This window comes from Cyrtonyx montezumae, unplaced genomic scaffold (assembly GCF_038088225.1).
Source record: "Cyrtonyx montezumae isolate F1298 unplaced genomic scaffold, pur_monq_1.0 scaffold_13, whole genome shotgun sequence".
NCBI lineage: Eukaryota > Metazoa > Chordata > Aves > Galliformes > Odontophoridae > Cyrtonyx > Cyrtonyx montezumae.
In genome coordinates this window covers 9,190,847-9,213,283 of record NW_027071859.1, presented here as the reverse complement: position 1 = coordinate 9,213,283, position 22,437 = coordinate 9,190,847, and the positions used below count along the sequence as shown (strand labels likewise).

The 22,437-nt window shown below is 38.3% G+C and overlaps 2 protein-coding genes across 2 annotated transcripts in view; both read right to left on the bottom strand.

Annotated features, from left to right (window-relative positions):
- On the bottom strand, positions 1-872 carry TTC32 (tetratricopeptide repeat domain 32). The gene is made up of 3 exons (XM_065730673.1): positions 716-872; positions 467-627; positions 1-303 (listed from the first exon to the last, which is right to left on the bottom strand). The coding sequence occupies exons 1-3, from the start codon at positions 826-828 to the stop codon at positions 176-178; spliced, it is 402 nt and encodes a 133-aa protein (XP_065586745.1). The 5' UTR covers positions 829-872; the 3' UTR covers positions 1-175.
- Positions 873-946: 74 nt separating this feature from the next.
- Positions 947-22,437, bottom strand: part of WDR35 (WD repeat domain 35) — a 33,076-nt gene continuing 11,585 nt past the window's right edge. The window contains exons 11-28 of the mRNA XM_065730672.1: positions 22,313-22,373; positions 17,272-17,416; positions 16,290-16,359; positions 15,533-15,586; positions 14,311-14,420; positions 12,982-13,192; positions 12,240-12,320; positions 11,978-12,114; positions 10,749-10,952; positions 8,833-8,979; positions 7,630-7,762; positions 6,586-6,696; positions 5,463-5,627; positions 4,436-4,570; positions 3,529-3,685; positions 2,562-2,802; positions 1,397-1,549; positions 947-1,202 (exon numbers count right to left, since the gene is read on the bottom strand). Of these exons, the coding sequence (XP_065586744.1) occupies positions 1,402-1,549; positions 2,562-2,802; positions 3,529-3,685; positions 4,436-4,570; positions 5,463-5,627; positions 6,586-6,696; positions 7,630-7,762; positions 8,833-8,979; positions 10,749-10,952; positions 11,978-12,114; positions 12,240-12,320; positions 12,982-13,192; positions 14,311-14,420; positions 15,533-15,586; positions 16,290-16,359; positions 17,272-17,416; positions 22,313-22,373 (2,310 nt within the window). The 3' untranslated portion in view covers positions 947-1,202; positions 1,397-1,401. The remainder of the gene's footprint in view (positions 1,203-1,396; positions 1,550-2,561; positions 2,803-3,528; positions 3,686-4,435; positions 4,571-5,462; positions 5,628-6,585; positions 6,697-7,629; positions 7,763-8,832; positions 8,980-10,748; positions 10,953-11,977; positions 12,115-12,239; positions 12,321-12,981; positions 13,193-14,310; positions 14,421-15,532; positions 15,587-16,289; positions 16,360-17,271; positions 17,417-22,312; positions 22,374-22,437) is intronic.

The window sequence follows — 22,437 nt, the reverse complement described above, 5'->3', positions numbered from 1 at the left end:
TATCCAAAAATAGTTTATTTCAAAACTGAAATACATTTTTAACTTATTTTACCCAAGAATGGCATTTCTTCAGTAGAGCATACTGAATGTATATCAATGATCTCGTGTTTCATCCACCAGTGACAAAAACCACTTAAGAGCTGGGTAAAACACATTCACACCATTAGCTGTGTTCTCAATAACCTCGCTTTTGTTTTTCTTCTTTGTCAAGGATAGCCTGTTTTAGACTTAATGCAGCATCTTCAAACTGAGGGTTCAACTCTAAAGCTTTCCTGAAATCTTCCATGGCCTCGTCAAAGCACCCTGTCCAAAAAGAAAGAAAAAGTCTGTTATGTGCACAGTTCTGAAACAGAAGGAGGGCTTGTAAACATACAGTCATGAAGGTTGGAAAAGAGCTCTAAGATCAACAAGCCCTGCCATCCAGCTGAGGCCGCTCCCTGTCCTCCCACAGGCCGTGGGGCCGTACCCAGGCGGTAGAGCACCAGGCCCCTGTTGTAGTAGGGCACCTCGAAGGCGGGCTGGCTCTCGATGGCGGCCGTGTAGTCCTCCACGGCGGCGTCGAATTCCACCCGGAGGTATCTGATCTGCCCGCGGTTGTTGAGGGCGGTGGCGAGATCGCGGCCGCTTCTGCGCGGGGACACAGCGGCCATCAGAGCCGTTTGGGCGGGAAATACCCCCCCGCCCCCTACACACACACACCCCCCCCCCGCCGTACCCCGCGCCCCCCGCGATGAAGCGGCTGTACAGCTCCTCCGCCGCCGCCAACTGCCGCGCCTCCAACTGCGCGTGCGCCGCCGCCAGCAGCTCCGCGGCCGCCCGGGGCTGCATGGCGGGCTCCCCGCGCGGCGCCGTGTGGCGACTTCCGGGAGGCGGCTGCGGCCGTCAGGGCGGGCTGTGACGAAGGGAGGAGCGACTCAAGTGACCCATAGAAAAATATTTAATGAACTCCTTCCCCGCGCAGAGCTGCGTTGTTTGGCAGCGCAGTGTGGATACACGCAGCTCTTGAAACGGGCTTGTCACTAAAAAGAAATGTGGCTCGAGGAAAATGGTGGTAGAAAAACGCTTATAGTACTGTCACAATTATTGCAGCTCAAGGATTGATTCCTTCAAGAAATGGCCAGCAGGACGAAATGCAGTCTCGCTCAAGTGTATTAAAACCCACTTTTGCTTCACGTGGTTCAGATGCTGGGCTCAGCTCACAACTGGAAAAGAATGCTGTTACCTTAAGCCTTTCTTACAGAGGAAAAAAAAGGTTTTCTGGTACATTCCTGTATCAGCGCTGTCTGTGACAGTGCAGAACTGGCGCTGCAGTTCACAGTGCCATACATACAAAAATAACCATTTTAGAAGGTCCTTTACTGAGATGCAGCAGATCAGAGGATACGCAGCCCTCTACCTCCACTATGCTGAGCAGTGGCACAGAGGACAGAAGTTGTAATTGCGTCTTTCCTTGGCTTTCATACAGTGCTTGCACACGCTGCACATCCAGAATTGATACTCCAGGATAGGGTCTCCTGTTGCAACACATACAGGAAGCTTCCCATCTCCACTGTTGAAGAAGAGTAATAAAAAAAAATAGAAAACAGGGTTTTAAGACAGTAAAATAAAATAAATAAATAAACCCTACTGGTATAGATCTGTAAAACACCATAAATATCTTTAACTATATCCTAACTGTGCGCTTACAGATACTTAAAAATGCTGATGTTCACCTATAAAATACTGCTCTATCCAGATATGTGTTTCTTCCTTATTAGAAGCTGTTACATCACGTAACTGTGTATGGTTAGCAAAGCCAAGTATGTTCTTCACACAACAGAACACACATCCACAGAACCATACAGCCAACAAACTACTACCAGCTGATCCACTGACAAAGAGAAAAGCAGTGAAGCATATATAAAGGCAGGGTCCAATTAATACCTGCACTACTACTGCATTAATTCCTCTGAAGAGTGAACATGAAAGCTAGTAGTGAGATTCTGAAAAGTTAAAATCCTACCCGCTGAAAATAAAATTGATTCACAAGTAATTCCATCTTCATATATTCCATGCTCATAGCAGGGAACAGATGAAAATGACAGCATTTGGGGTGCAGTTGCTCCAAAGAATTACCTCGGAAACATGCCCTCATACCTTATTCTCTAACATACAGTACTCATCTCACACCATACAGACGTAGGTAATTCCCAGAGTACTGCAGACACAGTGGTTAAACATTCACTCGTTCACATTTGCATTGCACCACAATGGTGATGCAAACACAGTAACGTAATTATTTTAATGGCACATGATACCTTAGTAAAGGTATTAAAACTTCTGTTCTCTGTCCATCTATATTTCAGATGAAGATGCTCTATCTGATCAGTTCCTGGAACACCAACAGCCTCAATTCTCTCAAATAAAGCAGTTTTTTTTATTACCCTTTCTACGAACTGTACAACACCTGCCTCATGCTTGCACAATATTTAGTTTGAGCAAAAAAAAAAACTGTTCAAATGCTTACAGGCCAGAGCAGAAAAAAAAATAGGCTAACATTTTAATAGTATCATATAACCCACCTCTCGAGAACATCATCCAGGTCAGAATTTTTGTTGTTCTTTGGACAATGTCTTGTGAATATCTCTAGAGCAAGATCTTCATACTGTTGCCTTTGCTCCTGGCTAAGAGTTTCCAAGGATTCTAGTTTAACAAAGGCTTTTGAACAAGTATCAAATGCTCTGTTTGCACACGCACAGACAGCCAAAAGAGAATAGATTTCAACTGCAGGGATAATGTCTTCATAATCTCGCAAGTGAAGAGCTAAGAAATGAGAAAAAAAAAAAGAATCCAAGGCCATCATTACATATCTCCTGAGAAATGCAAGCTTCTGTATGAAACAGTCACTATGGATTAGTATCTAAATCAGTATTAGTCCTGCAAATAATTCCATTGGGCAACATAAACCAAAGCTGACATCATTATAAAGCATGCATTCATGAGTCAACGTATTTCAAAAAATAAACAGAAATAAAGGAAAACCAAGTGCACTTGAATGGCAACTGGGAGTCTTCTTGAGGTTGATACACTTTCCCCAGTCAAACACATTAAGAAAAATTAATAATAATTACAAAAAAAAACCCACGCTACAAATATTTGAAATGGACCTCCCTGACTTGGAGAAAGTAGAGGGGACTATTTATTTCTCTAACTCCCACAGATATTTTAAGAAGCTGTCTACAAGAATGTCCAACGTGAATTTAAAGAAAAAACTTGGGCAGAAAGAAAACAGTCAACAGAACGTATAAAGAGGCTGTACAATATGACCAGGTAATATTTGTGAAGTTACATTTCCATTGTAACCAAAAAGATACTTTCCAAGTATCTTAACTGCAGCCAGATTCAGCTACAGCTTGTTACGTGGCTCTGTTTTCAATTCCACGGATCCAGCAACAACAGAGAAATATATTAACTATAAATGAAAGTATGCGCTGTGCAAGCCTGTAAAATTAGAACAGTTTCTTTACACGCTTAAAAATGAAATCCTACCTGTTTTAAGTGCTGCATCTACAGAACCTTTATAGAGCTGCCTTTGTGCGAGTACAAAGAAATGGTAAGCCTCTGCTCCTCGCCAAGCATTGTCTGCAAAGCGACTTGTTGAAGAAAGTACATCTTCTTCCAGCAAACCCGCCAGAGCTGAAGCAGTCTGGAAACAAAGTGGTATCACAAGTGATTTTTTATACAGAAAGCAGATACAGTGGGAAATGGTGAGATATGAAAAGAGCTTTTCTGTGTTTGGTGATTATACCAACTGTTTGTGTTAACTAGAGTAAAACTACATACCTGGATCTAAAATGAACGTTGTCAGGCATTTTATGTACAGTGCATAAGCAGAACATATGGTGCAGATGTGTATAAATATATTCTGTGCACATCTGCAGACTAGTACATAATTTGGATTAATACTGCATTTCAACACCAGATCTCTTAAAACTTCATTTAAACTCATTTAAATTCGTGCATACAAAGATGAAAGTACAAACATCAAAGAAAAAAGCCATCCACTTGCTTCCCCCATAACTGAAGTACTCTCCCTGCTAAATTATAGCCAACTTAATTTCACTGCAAAATCTCACTTTGGGACTGAGAGTTACTCCTAAATGTCAGTATACTGAGATTCTCAAGGGAAAAAAGAAACCTGCATTTCTTAGTATGATTTTTGTTGTTACAGTGAAAACATCAAGAACACATTAACCTCAGGCAGAAAAATACCTATTAGTACATGGGATCTAAATGTACACTGTTGTATATTAAATGGTTTGTTTTAGTGGTAGATTTGCTTTAAGGAACGAAATAAAGGTTAATTAAAAATAATCTGACAGTAAGGCAGTATTTATTCTGACTGGGGAGCATGTAAGAGTAAGCATATAGAACTCAAAAGAGGAAAAGACTCTACCTCTGAACCTTTAACTTTTCCTCTCTGTGCATTTTGCATTTGCTCATGGCATTGTTCCATAAGTAGAGCTGATAATACATAAAGCTTTTTAACTCGCAGAGGCTTTGTTCTTTTCTTTGCCTCTTCGTCTGCAATCTGAAAAAAACAACATGAAGGAATTTATTGTAGATATATATATAAGAAAAATAACAATTCTCTTGGATAGTTACACACTTGTACAAACCTCAGAAATTATGCCAAAAACAATTCTGCATTTGAACGTAATAAATTAGACTGCAAACAGAACTATAAATGAATGTCTAAGTCAAGAATGCGTATCATTCCTTACTTATTTAGCTAACAACTATATGAAGCCAGATACTCAGAAAGAATAAATCAGTGTAACCATTATGTCTGGTGACAGTAAACAAAAAATAACAGATTTTGCAACAGTGTAGGTTAGGAAACACATTGCTTTCAATAAGAAGAATGCATTTTGAAAGTAACGTACATACACGAAAGTATGTAGTTGGTATAAAAACTGCATATCGCTCTTACAGGTTTTATAAGCCATGTACATAAGCCTCTGCAGGTAAACCAAACATAGGAAAAATCTGCATCTTGAAAGCATAAAAGCATTTTTTAATCAAGGAAAGAAATAACAAAAATTTAACTGGTACTTCACAACATTATTATTCTTAAAAATAGAGATAAAACCAGCACAAAACAACACAGACATTGCATCCAGGCTGGCTTGCTACACTCCTTCAAGTAGACAAGGACCTTTCCTGAGGTGCAGTTCATCTCATTCTGAAAAGACTGTCTCAAATCTGATGGCTTGTGTTCTGAAATTCTCTTCATTGCTGGCTTAAGAGAACAAGTCTATCTTAACTTCAGAAATTAATTCATCCAGGCAGTTCCTGTTTAACGGCACATTCCTGTACATTTTTAACAACAAGAAAACCCTGAGAAAATAAACACAGCATGGAAATAACTGAGGTTTTGGACCAGCTCTTGTTACCTGATATAACAATAAAATCTGCAATACCTTGAACATGAGCTTGGCAGCTTCAAAGAAATAATTGGCTTTACGATAGAGTTCTATTGCATCAAGGATTTTATTCTTTTCCAGTAAATGACTTGCATATCTCGCTAGCAAGGATCCAATCTCTTTCATATTGTGATTTTTAGCCAGCTCCACCGCTTTATTCCACTAGAAATGAAAGCAAACACAAAGATCAACCTAATTTTTTCAGTATAGTCTGTGAACAAGCTTTCCATGATAATCTGCAACAACTGTGTACAATGCTTCATTACTATTTAGAATGACCCTACTGTACAGTTCAAGTAGAATTCAAGAGAATGGCATCATTGCCAATCAGGGGATGCAGCAGACTTGTGAAACTTGTGGCTGGACCTTGGTCCAAAGCCACACAGAAAGCAGTTGCTTCTGCCTTGATAAAAGCTTTGCAAAACTACTTCAGTACTTCTCGTAGTTGGATATGTGGGTTCTAATGCAGTATTACTGAAACCCAGACTCCCTAAAGCGTGTTTAAAAGAGTACGTCAGCCCACAAACTCAAGGCATAAACAAACTTCACTCATCTTCTACACACCCCATTTTTGTCCATGAATTTTCCTGTCTTCAAAGGAAAGTCTGGCAGGACCAAAAAGTCTAGCTCAATCTCATATCCAACAGCCCTTCAGATCCATAAGGCAGGAAACTGTTCACATAACAGCATTACACATACATTTCCTCATTGCCATCTGTGTCTCTCGTTTGTGCTGACACAAGCATGTGTGCAGGTAGGTCACACTAGGGAACAGCTGTCTGTGAACATGCCAGCTCTTCTCCAGCTACATCGTAGTGCAGCCACAAGTACACCTGCATCTGTACAAGGAAGGAGAAGGGATATGGAAGCTCTCTAGCTTTCCCAGTTGTATCAGGAGGCAGCACTGAAATGAATGAAGCTATAGCTTAGCCCTAAAAAGGCCACACAGCACTGCTCCTTCTGTGGTCTAGCACTGGCTTACGATTCAAAGTATGAATTTTCCACAAGTCATGAAGAATCACCTGATGCTTAACAAGGATTTGTACTTAACGGGGCAGTAGGATACAAATCTGAACTGTTTAGTGGTATTGCTAAAACACAACATCTACTGTTGTCCCACCTGGTTAAGATGTACACAGGTATCCACTGCATCCTTTGGTCGATTACATTTCAGAAAGGCTGAAACAGCTTGTTCACACATCCCCACTCTTACAAACATATGAGCTATATCCTGAAAAAAAAGCAACAACACCACATTAATTTAATTTCCATATTTTTACTACACTGTATAGAAACTACGAAGTATTATCTTTTCATTTAGTTTAATTTCAAACTTTGGATAAGAAGGTTGGTTATTCCATGGATTCTGTGAAGACAACATGCATAGTAGCACATATGCTGTAGTAGCATAAGGTGGTATGCTACTCTCACACACTCGTGCTGGAATTATACACTGGTTCTGAATTTAAAGAAAATATTACTTCATAATTTTCTAATTACATCACACTAGAAGGACTTTGTTCTTGCTACCCATTCTCTACTTCAAAAAACTTTTCAATTAGAGATTAAACAGAAAATGTTATGTCTTGCTTTATTCAAACAATTGAAAATGCTGTTCAGTTAGCATGATTTACATTTTTTAAGCCTGGTGGAGTAATCAATCAGATTATAGCTTTAAGTTCACCATTGCTCTGTAGATCATGAACTTCCTTTCAGCAAAGTATCTCCAATTTTCATTGCACATTAGCATTCCTACTGGAGTTATCATGAAAGAAGTTAAACCAGGATGAATTTGGGATGAAAAAAATAGTGTAGCTTAGATGACAAAATGAAAGCATAAGTATCCAGACACAAGGAGTGAATTCTTAGTGAAGCACAGCTACTTTAGAGACAAACGTCAGTAAACTGTAACATAACAGCATGACCACAGAGCCTGAAGACTAATCAGATCTGTCTGTAGAAGTGGCCAATAATGGAAAGTAAGAATGATGGAGAATGAAAACAACAGCAGTACCTCAGATCAATACCAAAGTATGATCATTATGCATTAAGTAGATCACATATGCTGCATTCCTCGTTTTGCTTCTTCTCAAGATGGGATACTTTAAATAAATAGTTGAGTATAAGACAATCTAAAAAAAAAAAAAAACCACATTCTGCTTACAGGGAGTAATTTATTATTCTCCGGAAGCGAGTTAGCCAGATTCTCTAGTCCTTGGTAGTCCTCTAGCATGTAGTAACACTCAGCTAAACGTTCCTGGTTTCGTCCTTGTACGTAATACTGTACTGCATTTAACCTAATAAGGAAAAAACATACATGTGGTATAATCAGACATACAGACACAAGCCAAACTTCAAATTCAGTAAGCCTGTTGCATCTGTGAATTCGAAATGCTCTTTTAAGTAGGTAACTTTGCTAAAGATCACTGTATTGAAGTAGCAGCAAGATTCATGTTCTGACCAGCATAAGGTTAGGATGTCAGAGAACCTTAAAATCATATTCCGCATCTGCACAGATCATTCCTGATACTCTACAGCAACTTAAGACAAAAGTTGAGCACCTCCGTACTTCAAAACATGAGCGCCAAGATCTCCAAGATCACACCCTTTAGTTGCCTAAATCATCTAGAAATAAACTTACAGAATCTACTCAAAAGTTTTCAGCTAATTTTGGACAAAGTCTTTGTGGTAGTATGTTTTGTGTAATTGTACCAAGTAGTGGAGCTGTGGATGAGGCAGAATGTTCTAGATTCTCTTCACAGTATACATAACCTTAAAAAGTAACAAGAAAAGTATATGAAAGTCTCATTGCCAGTTATTAACTGCTAAGACACCACTTCTGGCTCAGTTACATCCCCAACTGCAAAACGTGTTTTGGAGAAATACCATTTGCATGCAGTACTTAAAACATTCATGAGTACAACATTTTGGCAATGTCTGGAGACATATCCAGGTCAGACAGACCCCCGGACCTTCTCAGATATCCTTGATTTCAAATGTTCTAGAAAAATCTGTGGTTTTGAAATTTACAGCTATTTATACCTTTTTCCTGTTTGTTTGTTTTTTAATATTCTATATCCATGCTAGTATGACTGTCTATATAGAGTTTTTGTTTGTTTTGTCTTCCCTCCCTTCCTCCTTCCCTTCTTTGAAGGGACTTCTGGCAGTACTGAGATTTTTTTTTCGCCTTCATTCTTTAGAGAGTTGATAGCTCTCAAATGTAAAGGCTGTGATGGAATCATAGAGGTCAAAGTTATATCTCATCATTCTAAAATCATCCAGTGCGTTACCCTGGCTTTCTTGATATCTGTCCCATCTCATAAGGTAAATCTGTCATCAGCTTTATCATTTCCCCTACAGAACATACCACTTCTGACGGTCTGCAAAATAATCTCCAATAGCATTGTGTGCTTGTTCAAGAAGGGCATCATCTGAGTCACCCGAGCCAGTTTTCAATAGCTGCAGCACTCGAAACCAGTCTCCTAGCTTTATCCGTAGTCCAATGGCAAGATCTCTAATATAAACAGAAAATAGCAGGAAGAGGCAGTGAAGTAACTAACAAAAATCCTGAGTCCAAAAATACTTTCACATTCAAAACCACAGGTATCACAGTGATCCCTGATAGCTTGTGCAACATAAACTATATTCCAAATAAATAAATGAGCTCAGGAGAGCTCACAGATTACATCACATCACACAAATGCGCTTTCCTGTCAGTCATACATGAAGTACACTGAATTAGCAGTTGGCAACAATTACCAAATTTCAGGTCTCTTGCTCCGTATACCTTTAATCTTTCACTGTTGAAAAGCAGAAGGGAGATGGAACAGCCAAGGGGGAAGGAATATGAGTAATGAAGGATGATATGTAATAAAATTCATTTCAGAGACTCATTTCAAGATGACTCTGGAAGATGGAGAAAGACTTGAGAGTAATCTTTCCTTTTTATTATTCATGCATATTTATGTGACCCACTCCCCATCTGTCTAGCACATTTTTCCTACCATGTAATGCTGGAACGTTTTTGTGTGAAAATGCAGTAATTCTGCATGTGAACAGAAAATAAGTGGGAGAGATACATAAACCTCATTTTAAAACGCTCTGCATATACCAGTGAGCAGAATGAGATACCAAGCCAGTTCAGGCTGATAAGTAAAAACTTCTATCAAAAACATTTAAAATGGTACTTGAAAAATGTATTTCTGCCTAATCTATGGTAGGTCTTCATCAAGATTTTTCTAGTGGTGAGAAGACACACAAGGACAATACAGGATTCCTATTCTTGTAGCTGCAGAATAAGATGTTCCACTGCTGAAGAAGTCAGTTAAAAAAAAAAGAATTCTGCCTTTGCCTTCCAGAATCATGTATTAATCAAATATCTGCTCAGCCACATGTCAAGGAATATGTCATTTCAGGAAATTAGCATTTCTGGGCCACTGAAGTACTTAGGAGGCATTCCACCCCTCCAAAACAGTGTACTTTCATGGGCTCATGATATGAATTTTTTTCTATTACCAGGCTCTAACACACATCTTCCTCTAGCTTCTCTTTTTCTCCATTTCATCCTGGGGAAGAGAATGTTCCTTATTCTTACATCATAAAAGAAGAATGTCGTTTTTCTCTGACATTCCCTTTTTTGTTCTTGACTTCATTAATCAAAGTTGAAACATTTAATGTGTCTCTCTGTCCAACCATCACCTACAGGCTGCATCATACAACTGCTGACTGTTACAAAGGACAGTGCTACACCTAGTTACTAAGCACTAACTTCCATGTTTCAGTAATACTGTCATTTAGTTTTGTTCTTGTTTTCATTCCTCAGCAAAAATTCCACTGGTCCATGGTCCTTTCTGTCTCTCCTAAGATTAAAGTTAATTAGAAACTTCATTGTATATATAATTGGAAAGAATGCATACTTAGCAAGTAGCTAAAAGCATCAGTACATACATTCAATATTAGTTTTGAGACTTTTGTTTGTATTTGCTCATGTTTTTGCATTCCCAGATGAAACATCTACAAAATATTTTCTAAAAACATCTTGAAAAAACAGCACTACGTAAAGCAGCTCAGAATTTCCAGGCCATTTGGAATGCTCTGGTTTACAGAGGGATTTGCTTATGTACTGATACAACTAAAGTTCTTCCCATCCTATGTCGTTCTGTCTTTCCAGCAACTGCTGAAGAGTCCTCAATGCTAAACCAGCTGCTCCTTATAAGGGTGAGTGTTTGTTTTCGGAGACATTTTTTTTCTTTATTTGCTGCTGAGATGACAGCATGCCATTACCTTCTGTCCATATCCAGATACATTCTTTCAGCTTCTTCAAATCTGCTGAAATAGGCTGCCACTTCTGCTTGCTTCATCGACTCGCTCTGCAGGTTGCCGAGGCGCTTCACAAATTTAATGCCTTGATAATCCTTGCAGCGCACAAAAGCTTGTTCAGCAGTCTGCAGATCTAGCTTCTGAAGAGCAGCTTCAGCCAGGAGACGCCTGTGTGAAAAGCAAATACAACACATAGAAAAGCAGTTAGAAATTGAGTGCCTCGTGAGCAGTAGCTGAGGGAACTGGGATTGTTCAGTCTGGAGGAGGCTCAGGGAAGACCTTATCACTCTCTACAACTGCCTGAAAGGAGGTTGGAGTGAGGTGGGGTTCAGCCTCTTCTCCCAGGTAACAGCAATAGGATGGGAGATGATGGCCTCAAAGTGTGCCAGGGGAGATTCAGGTTGGATATAAGGGAATATTTCTTCACCAAAAGAGTGGTGAGATATTGGAACAAACTGCTCAGGGAGGTGGCAGAGTCACCACCCCTGGAGGTTGTTCAAGAAACATGGAGATGTGGCACAAAGGGACATGGTTAGTGGGCATGGTGATCATAGAGGTCTTTTCCAACTTTAATGATTCTATTATTCTAACCCCTGTGACTGTTTTCACATGCTTATTCTTATAAGTTTAAATCCTGTGCAGGATTTAAATTTAGTTTAATAGCCAAGTTTGAAACTTATTTTCCTCAGATTATTTCATTTTGAAAGGATATTACAAATTATGATTGATATGCCCTACCCATTCTTACTTCTTTCCTTTACAACCTGTCCTAAATGGTGCATGGTTAGTTATGCATGCTTAGGAGGAAAAACCTCTTTCTTGCCTTCTAGAAAAACATACCACACAGCCTTGAAAACATCAATTGCACAGGAGGCAGTGAGCCAGGCTTGCAGGGGGACTGCAAGGTGCTCTTCAGGTCTTACATCAGCACTACAATATGCCTTTGTAGATGATTCAGCTTCGGTGTAAGGACATTCCCATTTAGAACAGCAGCCCTTCAGACTACAGCTGGGTACTGTTATTACTCATCATGATTATTATTATTTTTTTTTAATAATGATTCTCATTAAATTGTATACTGTTAGGCTGTTCTTACTTGGAAGACATTTTCACTTGGAATAAGAAAAGACTACAAAAGAAAGAAAACATTTAATAAACAAAGTTGGCTTATTATGAGATTTGTTTTGTTTTACCAAAGTCTGGGATGTGGATTATCTTCAATGAATTGGGAAGAGTCCTCAATCCCAACTTCTTCAATCAGTGCTCGACTGTCTCTTAATGACCGAATCTCAAAATTGATGATGTAATCTTTGTTAGGGCGTTCAGGATTCTAACATAATGAGTAAAGAAATACAGTTTTATTTTGTCGCATTTATTCTCACCCGTCAATGGTATCTACTGTTCAAGTCATTTAGACACCAACTGTTCCTACAAAATAAAATTAATTATTCTTACCTTCAGTATTTCATCCAGAAGAACAGATTTGATTTCTAAATCTTCAAAGTTGCAAATATATCCAGAAGTTTGTATAGGTTCCTTAAAGTAAATCAGTTAAAAGGGAATTAAGCTGTATTCTAATTACATTCTAAACAGATCTGTTCATGTATGTAAAAAGACTTCCCTCTTGTCCAAACTAGGATTTGACTGCATTTCGAACTGGAAATAAATACTAAAAATCACTGGTATTACTGAAAATCTCACATACACAAACATAATTAAAAATTGCAGTTTATATAGGTATATTAAGATAAAAAGATGAAGGAATATGCCAATATCTGGACTCACACAAGCCATGTATTACAAATAACTTCATTAAAATTTGGTTTATCATTTCTGAAGCATATTATTATTTTCAGGAGCATAATTTGTATAAGTGGAAACACAACCTGGTCCAGGGAGCTGCTCTGGCAGGGGGTAGGACTCAATGATCTCTAGAGGTCTCTTCAAGTCCCTACAGTTCTGTGATTTATTTTTTAATCTCTGCAGGTCTGATAGTTCATTTCACACTTATTTCATCTTAAACAAGACCCTCACATCAGAGATGACAAGATACTGAGATGTCCAGTTATTTATCTGAAGTTTATTGATACCAAAATACCTCATTAAACTGTGAGCATAAAAATAATTCTATTCAACACAGAGCCATTAACTTAGAGTGAGTTTGTAAAATGAGTAGTTTATTTATGTTTACATTTACCTCTGGATCCAAGTTTCTGAAAACATACATTCTTGTTTTCTCCATCACCGCAAACAAATCCGGATTATCTTTGGCCCATTTCATATCCCAGACATCTTTGCGTTCCAGTTTCAGCTGTTCACCAATCACTTGCTGTCCTGTACTGCTGATTACTCGTGCATCCAAGTCAAAGAAAGTCAGAACACCTGAAAGGTCTATGATAGCAACACGGCTACGAAAAAGGGGAAGAAAAAAGAGTAAAGAAAGAACAGGACAGCTAAATACTATTCAGAGTTGTACATCTGAAATAAATTTCCTGAACTGGCACACTCAGACCGAATTTCTCCTTCTCTGGAGATGTTCCAGAGCCACCTGGATGCCTACCTGTGCAGCCTGGGCTAGGGAGCTGCTTTGGCAGGGGGTTGGACTCCACAACCCCTACAGTTCTGTGATATTATTCTTTTTTCTTTTTAGATAACATGAAGTATAATTCAATTAATCTTTGACATTTAAAATACAGGAAAAACAATTTCTAAAGGGTTACATTTGAAAAATCAGTTACATGCATTCTCAGTGAACCACAGTAGCCTGTATTTGCTGTCAATACTTTACTGAAATGCTGTTCTAAAAGCATTTTTCAATATTGGAATGCATTCAGACAACCTAAACCTTCATTAAAATTCCAAAAGGAACCCAATTAACTTGAAAAACCTTGTGAATCTGAGTATTTTCCATGAATACAAAATCATTCAGAAAGGCAACAGCTTAAAAAAAAAGCTACATGACCTAGCCAAATCTGCTTTAAAGTGAAACAAATCTATTTTGGTTTACACACGAGGATATGAATGATCTACACATATGTTATGAATTCTGCTTGAAATTATAAAGTTATTTTGATTAAAATTTGATTAAAATTGTCTTATGAGTGTTCTTTAGTGTATTTTTGCCTTTTCTGCCAAGATTCTCACACCCTCATGGGAGAATAAAAGAAAAACAAAAGCACTGTTAACCATTAATGGTTGTCTTCTAAGTAGAAAGTAGCTTCAGTATTGGCACCACTGAAGTTTAAGGAAACTCTTAACAGGAAACCTGCTAGAAGCTTTGCCACCGACTACAGTTTGTAAAATTAACACCAATGAACAAGGTTTCTAGGCACTAAAAGGACAGAAATGAAAAGAAACCTTAGAAATAGGAAGTTTCATGTTATGACACATTTTCATCAGCTCACAACCTCAGGAAGCTAGTAATCTATATTGAAGTAAAATCAGTGCATCATTACTAATGTTTTCACCAAATGCAGTGGTTCAGTTTAAAATCATCTGTCTTGTTAGAAGCAGACCTGTAACTTACCTGGAGTTGCAGTTCAGAGACAGCTGATGTGCCCGATAATTCAAGGTATACTTCTGAATTAGGCCAACATTAGGAAGGCTGTATCTATGAATAGTGCCAGATTCTCTTCCCTAGAGAAAAGCAAAAAACAATTTTCTATGAATAAACAGTTTAATAAGGTTTCCTTTATATGTTATTCTACACTAAAGAGTTCTTGGATAAGTGGCTGAGCCAATGTGAGCAGAGGGAATGCCATCACCCTGAAGTTCTTAACTAATATGTAAAGAAGATGATTTAAGATGCTACAAGTTAAAGATCTGCTTAAATAAGATGTTCAAATATTCATGTGCAGATGGAGCCTACAGAACAGTTTTAGCAGCCCACCAATTGCCCATTACTCTCTCAGACACGGTCTAATGTAACAAAAATAACAGTGAAAATAACCCTGTTCCACACTGATCGATCCACTCCATGCCACAAACCAGCTCTGCTGTGAAAGCAGCACAGCGCTGTTCACGCAGCGCAGTCTGCACGCTAGCAAGTCACTGCAGTTCCAGACCTGAGCTGCTTTTCAAAGTAAATGCTGTAAAATCTCCTGGTTATTCAAAGACCTGATGAGCAGTAAACAAATTTACATATCTACATGGTCTACTCTAAGTGAATTTTGCTGAATGACGCATCCACGCCCTGTGTTAAGGCACTATCAGGCCAATACTCTAAAACAAGTTTGACATCCCTGGATTGAAATTACGACTGCCTCTATTTACTCGTGGTGTTTCTGTAGGCTGAACAACAGCACAGTCAGGTTACCTTACCTACTGCTGAAGCTTTATTTTGGAAAGCAGTCCGTAATTTGAAAGGCAGCCCAAACTTCATTGCTTTCCTTTTTTTTCCCTACTCAAGTTACCTGGAAAGATCCTCCTCACCTTTCGTATCCTTGATTTTTTCATAAGTATATAACCTATAAACCGAAGAGCAGATTTGGCTAGAAGTGTTAGAAGGACTTGACCACCATAACACACACGATAATATCAACTAGTGACTTTCACACTTGTTTCCATCTGTTTTCATTCCCGTGACTCACTGCTTTTGTCTAATCCATTCAAAACATGTCAACCAAAAAAAAAATCACTGCAGTAGAAGCATAGGAAAACATTTTAAATATGACTGCTCACGACTTAATTAAGAGTCCTGCCTACAAGGGCAAGTGGCCATGAGAAGTTGCTTTAATCCCAGAACTTACCACAAGTAGTATCTTATCAGATGCTGTTACTGCACAAATTGGGTCTCTTGTTCCCTGAAAGCACACAAACAACACCAACACTTGTTTTAATACTACAATAAGAAAGTACCTTCACAGGAAATATATATATATGCTTAAATATATGAGAATGCTGCCGAGTGTTTAGGCAAAAAGGGGCTATCAAACTTTATCACTGTACAATAAGTGGATGGTTTATGATATTAGCAGCTGTTGGTATGGAAACACGGTAATAGTAACAGCTTCCTTTCTTCTCCCGCCCCTCCCTCCTGAAAAAAAAAAAAGAATAAAAGAAAAGTAACAGATGTTTAAAAGAAAACACAAGAAGGCAATGATCCCTCACTTGTGAGGTCTGTAATTAATTTCAGGCATATCAATGCATGTATTCACATGCATGCTTTCATAAAACGAAAAAGGATAAAAAATACTAGGATCCGTTGCAGACATTACTGAGTTCTATCGAGCTTATATTTTGTTGAAGGAGCTCCTTCTGGGCCCCATTAATTCTCCAGAGTACACAATATACTTTTTCCCTAAATTCTGTACAGTTTGATGTACATTTCTAGCAGTACGTAATGACACAATAACATTTTACTAACCAGAAGCAGTACAAAATGTAAAAGAAACAGAAAGCCACTTCTACTAATGAAAACCTAAGCAAATACATACAGCAAAGCCAGCTACTACTCTTTCAAGCTACCAGTTATACCATAATAAACCAGTTAAAAACAACACTCACTTCAACAGCTTTACTGTAATCAAGGTGTCCATCCCCAGATCCTGAAGGGGTGTCATCGATATGATAAATCCTGTAGAAAAGGAAGGATAAAAAGTGCCTCTGAAGAAAGAAGGGGCATTTTTGATAGAATATAGGTATCTTCACTCCTTGGAGAAGGAAACAGTTTAACCAAAAAAATAAAAGTATAAAGGCTAGGCCTGTTCTTGTGTTCCAGCAGCACTCCCCCCAATAACCCTGCATACAGACACAGTATTTGCTTCCACCTTCACTACACCAGTAGTCCATAACGTCAGCTCCAAATGATCTACAGTCTTTCATTCTGCAACAAGAAGATCCTGCAAATGATCAACCACCTCAGCTGTCTCCTTTCAAACAAATACTCTGTATTTTCCTCATACTCTTCTCCATACTTCGGTAGAGTTTCACTATCACATCCACAAAACTTACATATGTTCAAAACTTTACCAAAATCCTCCTGCCTTAAAAAACAGCATTAGAAAGAGCAAGTTAATACAGCTATGTTAACATAACATGGGAAGGAATTATTTCGGATGGGCAGATGATGACAACTTTGGCTAGTTTGGATCGAGAGAACAGGCCATACAGGATCAGAGGACAAAGATAACGTAGGACACTAATGTATTTAGAGAATTGCTGGAGAGAATACGCCCTAACAGCCACTGACACAGAAGTAACAGTTAAACTTGGCAGAGTGAATACAGTTGCTGAGAAATGAAGGGTACAGAGAAGACAAAAAAACCACATGCATCAGACATGCAGCTCTGTAAAGGTAGCAAACAGCAACAGTAAGCAGAAAACTGGAGATCTGGATAACAACTACGCATTTGTCACAAAAAAACTACACTTAAGAAATTTGAGTAGGAAAACAATTTTGAGTTCATGCTTTAGGTATGGGAGAATCCACCTTTATCAAAATCATATTTATGCAAAAGAAAGAACTTGAAAAAGCCTGGAGACAAACCTTTCCCTGCCTTCTTTTCTGGTCCGTGCTACCTGATTAATTTCCATTGCCGTGAGCTTCTTGGCAACACGATACTGCCAGATGTAAAACGCTTCTTTGGAAGCTGCTATCACATGTGTCTTGGTCATTGTGACAAACAGTGGCCCTGTTAGGAAACCCAAATGGTTGTAGAATTAGTGCAGCAAGTATTGGACTAGATACTCACTTGTCTTTTTTTTTTTCAAATGCATGAAAATCTATCTCCATAGGATAAACGACAAATATATATATAGTAGATTTTCTTCATTGCAAATAAATTTCACTGTTGCCTTGTTCACACAAAGGAAGAATTTTTCTCCCCATTATTCCAGCAGCTTTCCTTCTCTTTAATGAGGGTCCAACTCCCGTGCAATGAACAGGGACATCTCTGCTAGATCAGGTTGTCCAGGGCCTGATCCATCCTTACCTTGAATATCTCCAGGAGCGAGGCATCAACCATAACACTAGGTAACCTGTTCTAGTGCCTCACCACCCTCACTGTGAAAAGATTCTTCATTATTTTCAACCTAGATCTGCCCACTTTGAGCTTGAAGCCATTTCCCCTTGTACTGTCAACACAGACGCTGCTGAACAGTCTGTCCCCTTCTTTCCTGTAGCTCCCCTAAGTACTGAAAGGCCTTACTTTATGGCATCCAGATATCACTGCATAGGGAAAGCAAAGGTTCTTTATCCTTAAAAACATTTATAATGTGTAGTTAAATGCAATGTCTCACTCCTGCTGTCAATCTTTGGTGGACATATGCACTCAAAACATGACATTATACTAAACTCTCCTAGAAGTACAATGTTTTTTTCTTTCACATTTATTTTTTTATTTCTGAATATCTGAATTTGCTCATAAAATACAATAAAAATTCAGAAACCAGTAAGTAAACCCCTCACTGTCTTCAAAGTTGACACTTAAATCAATATGTCACCAGACAAGTTGAACAAATTCCATTTTACAGCCCTCCCTGTTACTGAAACGTGTCACTGAGAACGTGGTGTAAGCACAAAATCTTAACTGCTTTACAATGAATCTCTTAACATTTTCCTTATTTTAGCACAGGATGGAACTCTGGGGGGTGCTATGGTATAAGGTAGAAAGTGCTGTGACAGAGACTGGTGAAGACTGGTTGAACAGACTTAATTTCTCTGAAACCAAGAGGATTCTGAGAAGCTACCTAACAGCTGCAGTGTAAATGTCAGCACTGGATGAGAAGGCTTAGAGGCAATGCTTTATGTGTGAATAGTAGCAGAGATACAGCAGTAGTTTACATTTCATGAAATGAATATATTTTATTTACTCATAACACAGCTCTATAATTAGTTTTGTACTCACACCTGAAGAATATAGTCTCAGATTCAATAATCAAATTCACAGATTCTGTGCATTTGCTGTAATTCTCTTATTAACTTGCAGCTGTACCCACCGTAACAATCAAAACTGAGCTGCTTCCCACCCAGCAACCCCTCACACTTCCCTGCCACTTTTAATCAGCTCTAGGAGTAGCTTAGCCACAGGGTAAATCAGATCCGTTTGTTGATTGATAGGACTTAAAACCAATCCCAAAATTAAATAAATAAAAGATTAGTTTAAGTTGAATTAAATAGAGAATCACAAATGCTGGATCTAACATAAAGAGGAAAGCAGGAATAAAAAGCTAACATGGGGGGATGTTTCTTCTTTGCAACAGCAGGACAAATTAGAGTTGGGTTTAAGCCAAATGTGAAAACACAGGGAGAGGGGTAATGTTTTACACAGCACAGAGAGTCATCAGGATCAGATCCATTCAAATGCACATATGAGAGAGAAGCATCTGCCTGTGGCAACTGACCCTTCTGCAGAACTGCTACATAACTAAAGCAACTAGACAGAAGTGGGATGCTTGGAGCTTTCTTCTAGAACTGACTGAGCATTTTGTACTGCAGTCATTGAACAAGAAAACAAACAAACAACTCATGCAGAAATATCTATGAGTAAGGAAGTAAAACACCAATCTTCTTTCTCTGACTTCAGGGCTGTAATCACAGGGCTACACTCCTCCTAAAATGACTTCCATGTCAGCTGCATAACAGTGTAGCTTTAAAAGAAAAGGATGCACCAGTCATTCTATGCTTGGGTTGACACTGCGGCAGGGAAGGAAGAAATGGGTTAAGTTCTTCGTGGGAAGGGAATGATCCTTACTTCTGTTCTTTCATGCTGAGGAAGACCTAGAATCTCTTTCCAGGCAGCCAGTTAGTTTCCTAGCTATTATTCCTATTACCCATTTTAACAGCACTTAACCTTTGGAAACCAGGCATCAGTGCCCTCTAAAGAATTTGTACTCTTAGTCGTAAACCGAGAGAAGAGCAAGCACCTTAAGTCACAAGCAGGCAAGTTTGGATACTCCTCTGTTCAGCATTTCTACCACACAGCAGCTTCTCATGGTAAATGCAGACTTCAATTCTGTAGTTCTTCCCATTGATTTTGAAGACAGCTAACTTCAGTATTAAGGTCCTGATTTTCATTACTTGAAAATATGTACAAAAAGCATGTAGACAGGTGCTTTACTTTTCAGTGATCAAATACTTAAAAGGATTAAACATACTCTGCCATTAAAACAACAGGAACACATAAAAGAATGATCCTCTAAGTTTTCTCTGACCCTTCTTACTCTTCCTCACTCATTTCACTGTTCCATCTTGATACCTCATCTCTGAAGGAAAGAAGCTTTATTTTTAGTACCCAAGAAACAGAAAACACCTGCTTTCATGTCTAATCTTCTTAAAAAATAGTAGTTAGAAAAGACAATTGATCCATGACTGTATTACATTGCTGCATGAAAAAGCTGAGACGCTTTTCAGAGTATGAAATAGGATACAGAAGCATGAGAGAGACAAGTAATCCCATTTAAATCTGATGGAAAGGAAGCAATCTGACAGACACAGAAGAGTAAATTCTGTTTTCACATAAGCCTGTCACATTTGCAAAATATGTGTTTTAACAAACACATACTACTACTACTACTACTACTTAACATTCTTATTAGCAATCTTTCTTCTTCACTACCAGTTTCCTACCAGGCTGTAGCCCAGGAGTCTTGCAGGATGCCAAAGACTCAAGAAACAAATGTTCATGCTCTTTAGGGCTCCAGGTGTTTGCTACTGCAAGAAGAGGCACTCTGGCAAAAGCAGTCACTGTCTGTTCAGTATGTAAGAATTGACAAGGTCACTCAAAAAAAGGTTGCTCAGACTCATGGTAGTCAGTGTTCTCTTAAGAGGAGACAGCAGCATACTAATATCAGCAGCTCTGTTAAGGAACTTCCTATTATATCAGAAGGCATTTTTCATAAGCATTTGTAAAATCAAAGTAACAGCCTTAGTGTTTTTAAAACCTATATGAAAGACTGTGCTTAAAAATGTGATATAAAGCATCAGAAAATATCCAATAATTTGTTCTGAACTCAAGGTAGCAATCTATAGCCTGATTTAAAAAAATAAGAAATAGTCTGAAAAATTGATTTAGAAAGGAAAGAAATAAGAATTCCATAGACAGATAATATATTTTTCACAATTCAGAAACAGTCCTCCAATTATCTTGGGTAAGAGATGTTAATTTTATTTACAAAGTGGTTATTTCTTAACTATTAATAATGATTCTCACCTAAGTTCTAAGTAATTAAAAGCTGATTTTCTCCACTTACAAGCAGGACAAAATAACCATTACTTTGTTAGACATTACAAACAATTGGAATCTTAAAAGAATTTCCAGAGATGTAAACCATAGCCCCTAAGGATTTACAAGGACTCCCTCTGTACTGACCTCAGCGAGGCAAGCCAGCTGCTTAAGTTCAGCACCCTGTAAAACTGGAACAATTGCACTTCCTACTGCCATGAAGCATGAATGGTGATAAACAGCATGATATACTGTATATATATTTGTGTACAATCAGGGTTTTTATATTACAAGATCAGTTTGTGCAAGGAAATATTTCAGGTTATCCTGTAAAGCTGTATCTTCAAAAGTTACAACAAAGGAAAGCAACTATGATAAAACCAGCCCATATAATATAGCCCATGTAATCCAAAAATGTTTCATTTACAGAGGCTGGGTTCTCACACTCACCTACAATCTCTAAGCTTGGTTAACTAACTTTAAAGGAGTAAAATAAAAAAGAAGTTGAATTTTTGGCTGTGTTTACCAAACAGTAATGAAAGACTTGCTTGTTACATTTGAAGTACCGAGACTACAAAAATTCTTCAGGACTCAAGAATGCAAATAATCCCAACCTCAAATATTTGCCCTCCTATGAAGATGAAGGCTCTAACACCTAAGATTTTCACAAATGAACTCACACTAGTAAAGAAGATTGTAAGCTTATGCACTATGATCGACTGACACTGAAAGGAACAGAAGCACATCATGGAAAACCTAGTTAAGCTGAAGGAATGAGAGAAGTTTCTTCCATGGCATTTCATCTCTCTAAACCCAAATGCAGCTGCAGTAACAACATCACCTCTCAAATTAAACAGCGTTTCTTTTTACCTGTTTTTTGTCAGTGAAGGAGATTCTTTTCTATTGCAGACAGTTCTAGGAGAACACAGTAGCGAGAAAAATAAAAACTGCTACCTTAGTTTTATTTGTTTACATTATAAATAATCATAGATGGATTTAGAAAGCTTAAAAACACTAGAAAATGAAATAGTTTAAAAGGAGAGTTAGAGATGTACACAAAGCTAATTTTGAATGTTTGAGTGGGATCCATCTCATGTAATTGCAGACATCTCTAACAGAAAGGAGCACATCTGAGCTGGTTGCTTCTTTGTAGCCAGTGGAGAGCAAATAGACCCCTGTATTGAATTCCTGAAGGATTCCAATGTACATCCCCCACATAAGAAGTGGCAAGAGAGCATCTGATGAACAAAAATGATGAGGCTAAAAAGTATTTCATATTCCATAGGATAAGTAAGTCACTTATCAGAGCAGATTTCCTACTACTGTGACCAAAAAACTGAACAACAGCTGTCACAAGGTGCTTACCGATATCGATGTATTTTGGGTCCAAGGGAGTGCCAATAGAATTGCAGAGAATCAGTACATACTGTAGGGAAATAAAAGTGTTATTAATATCAGAGTTTTCTGTAAGTTAGTAAGCTGCACAAGGC

Excerpts from the sequence above, each read along its gene's own strand:
- TTC32 (XM_065730673.1), bottom strand. The coding sequence starts at position 828 with ATGCAGCCCCGGGCGGCCGCGGAGCTGCTGGCGGCGGCGCACGCGCAG. Across the intron at positions 628-715 it reads TTCATCGCGGGGGGCGCGGG|AAGCGGCCGCGATCTCGCCA; the intron begins GTACGGCGGGGG and ends GTCCCCGCGCAG. Across the intron at positions 304-466 it reads CCTGGTGCTCTACCGCCTGG|GGTGCTTTGACGAGGCCATG; the intron begins GTACGGCCCCAC and ends CTTTTTGGACAG.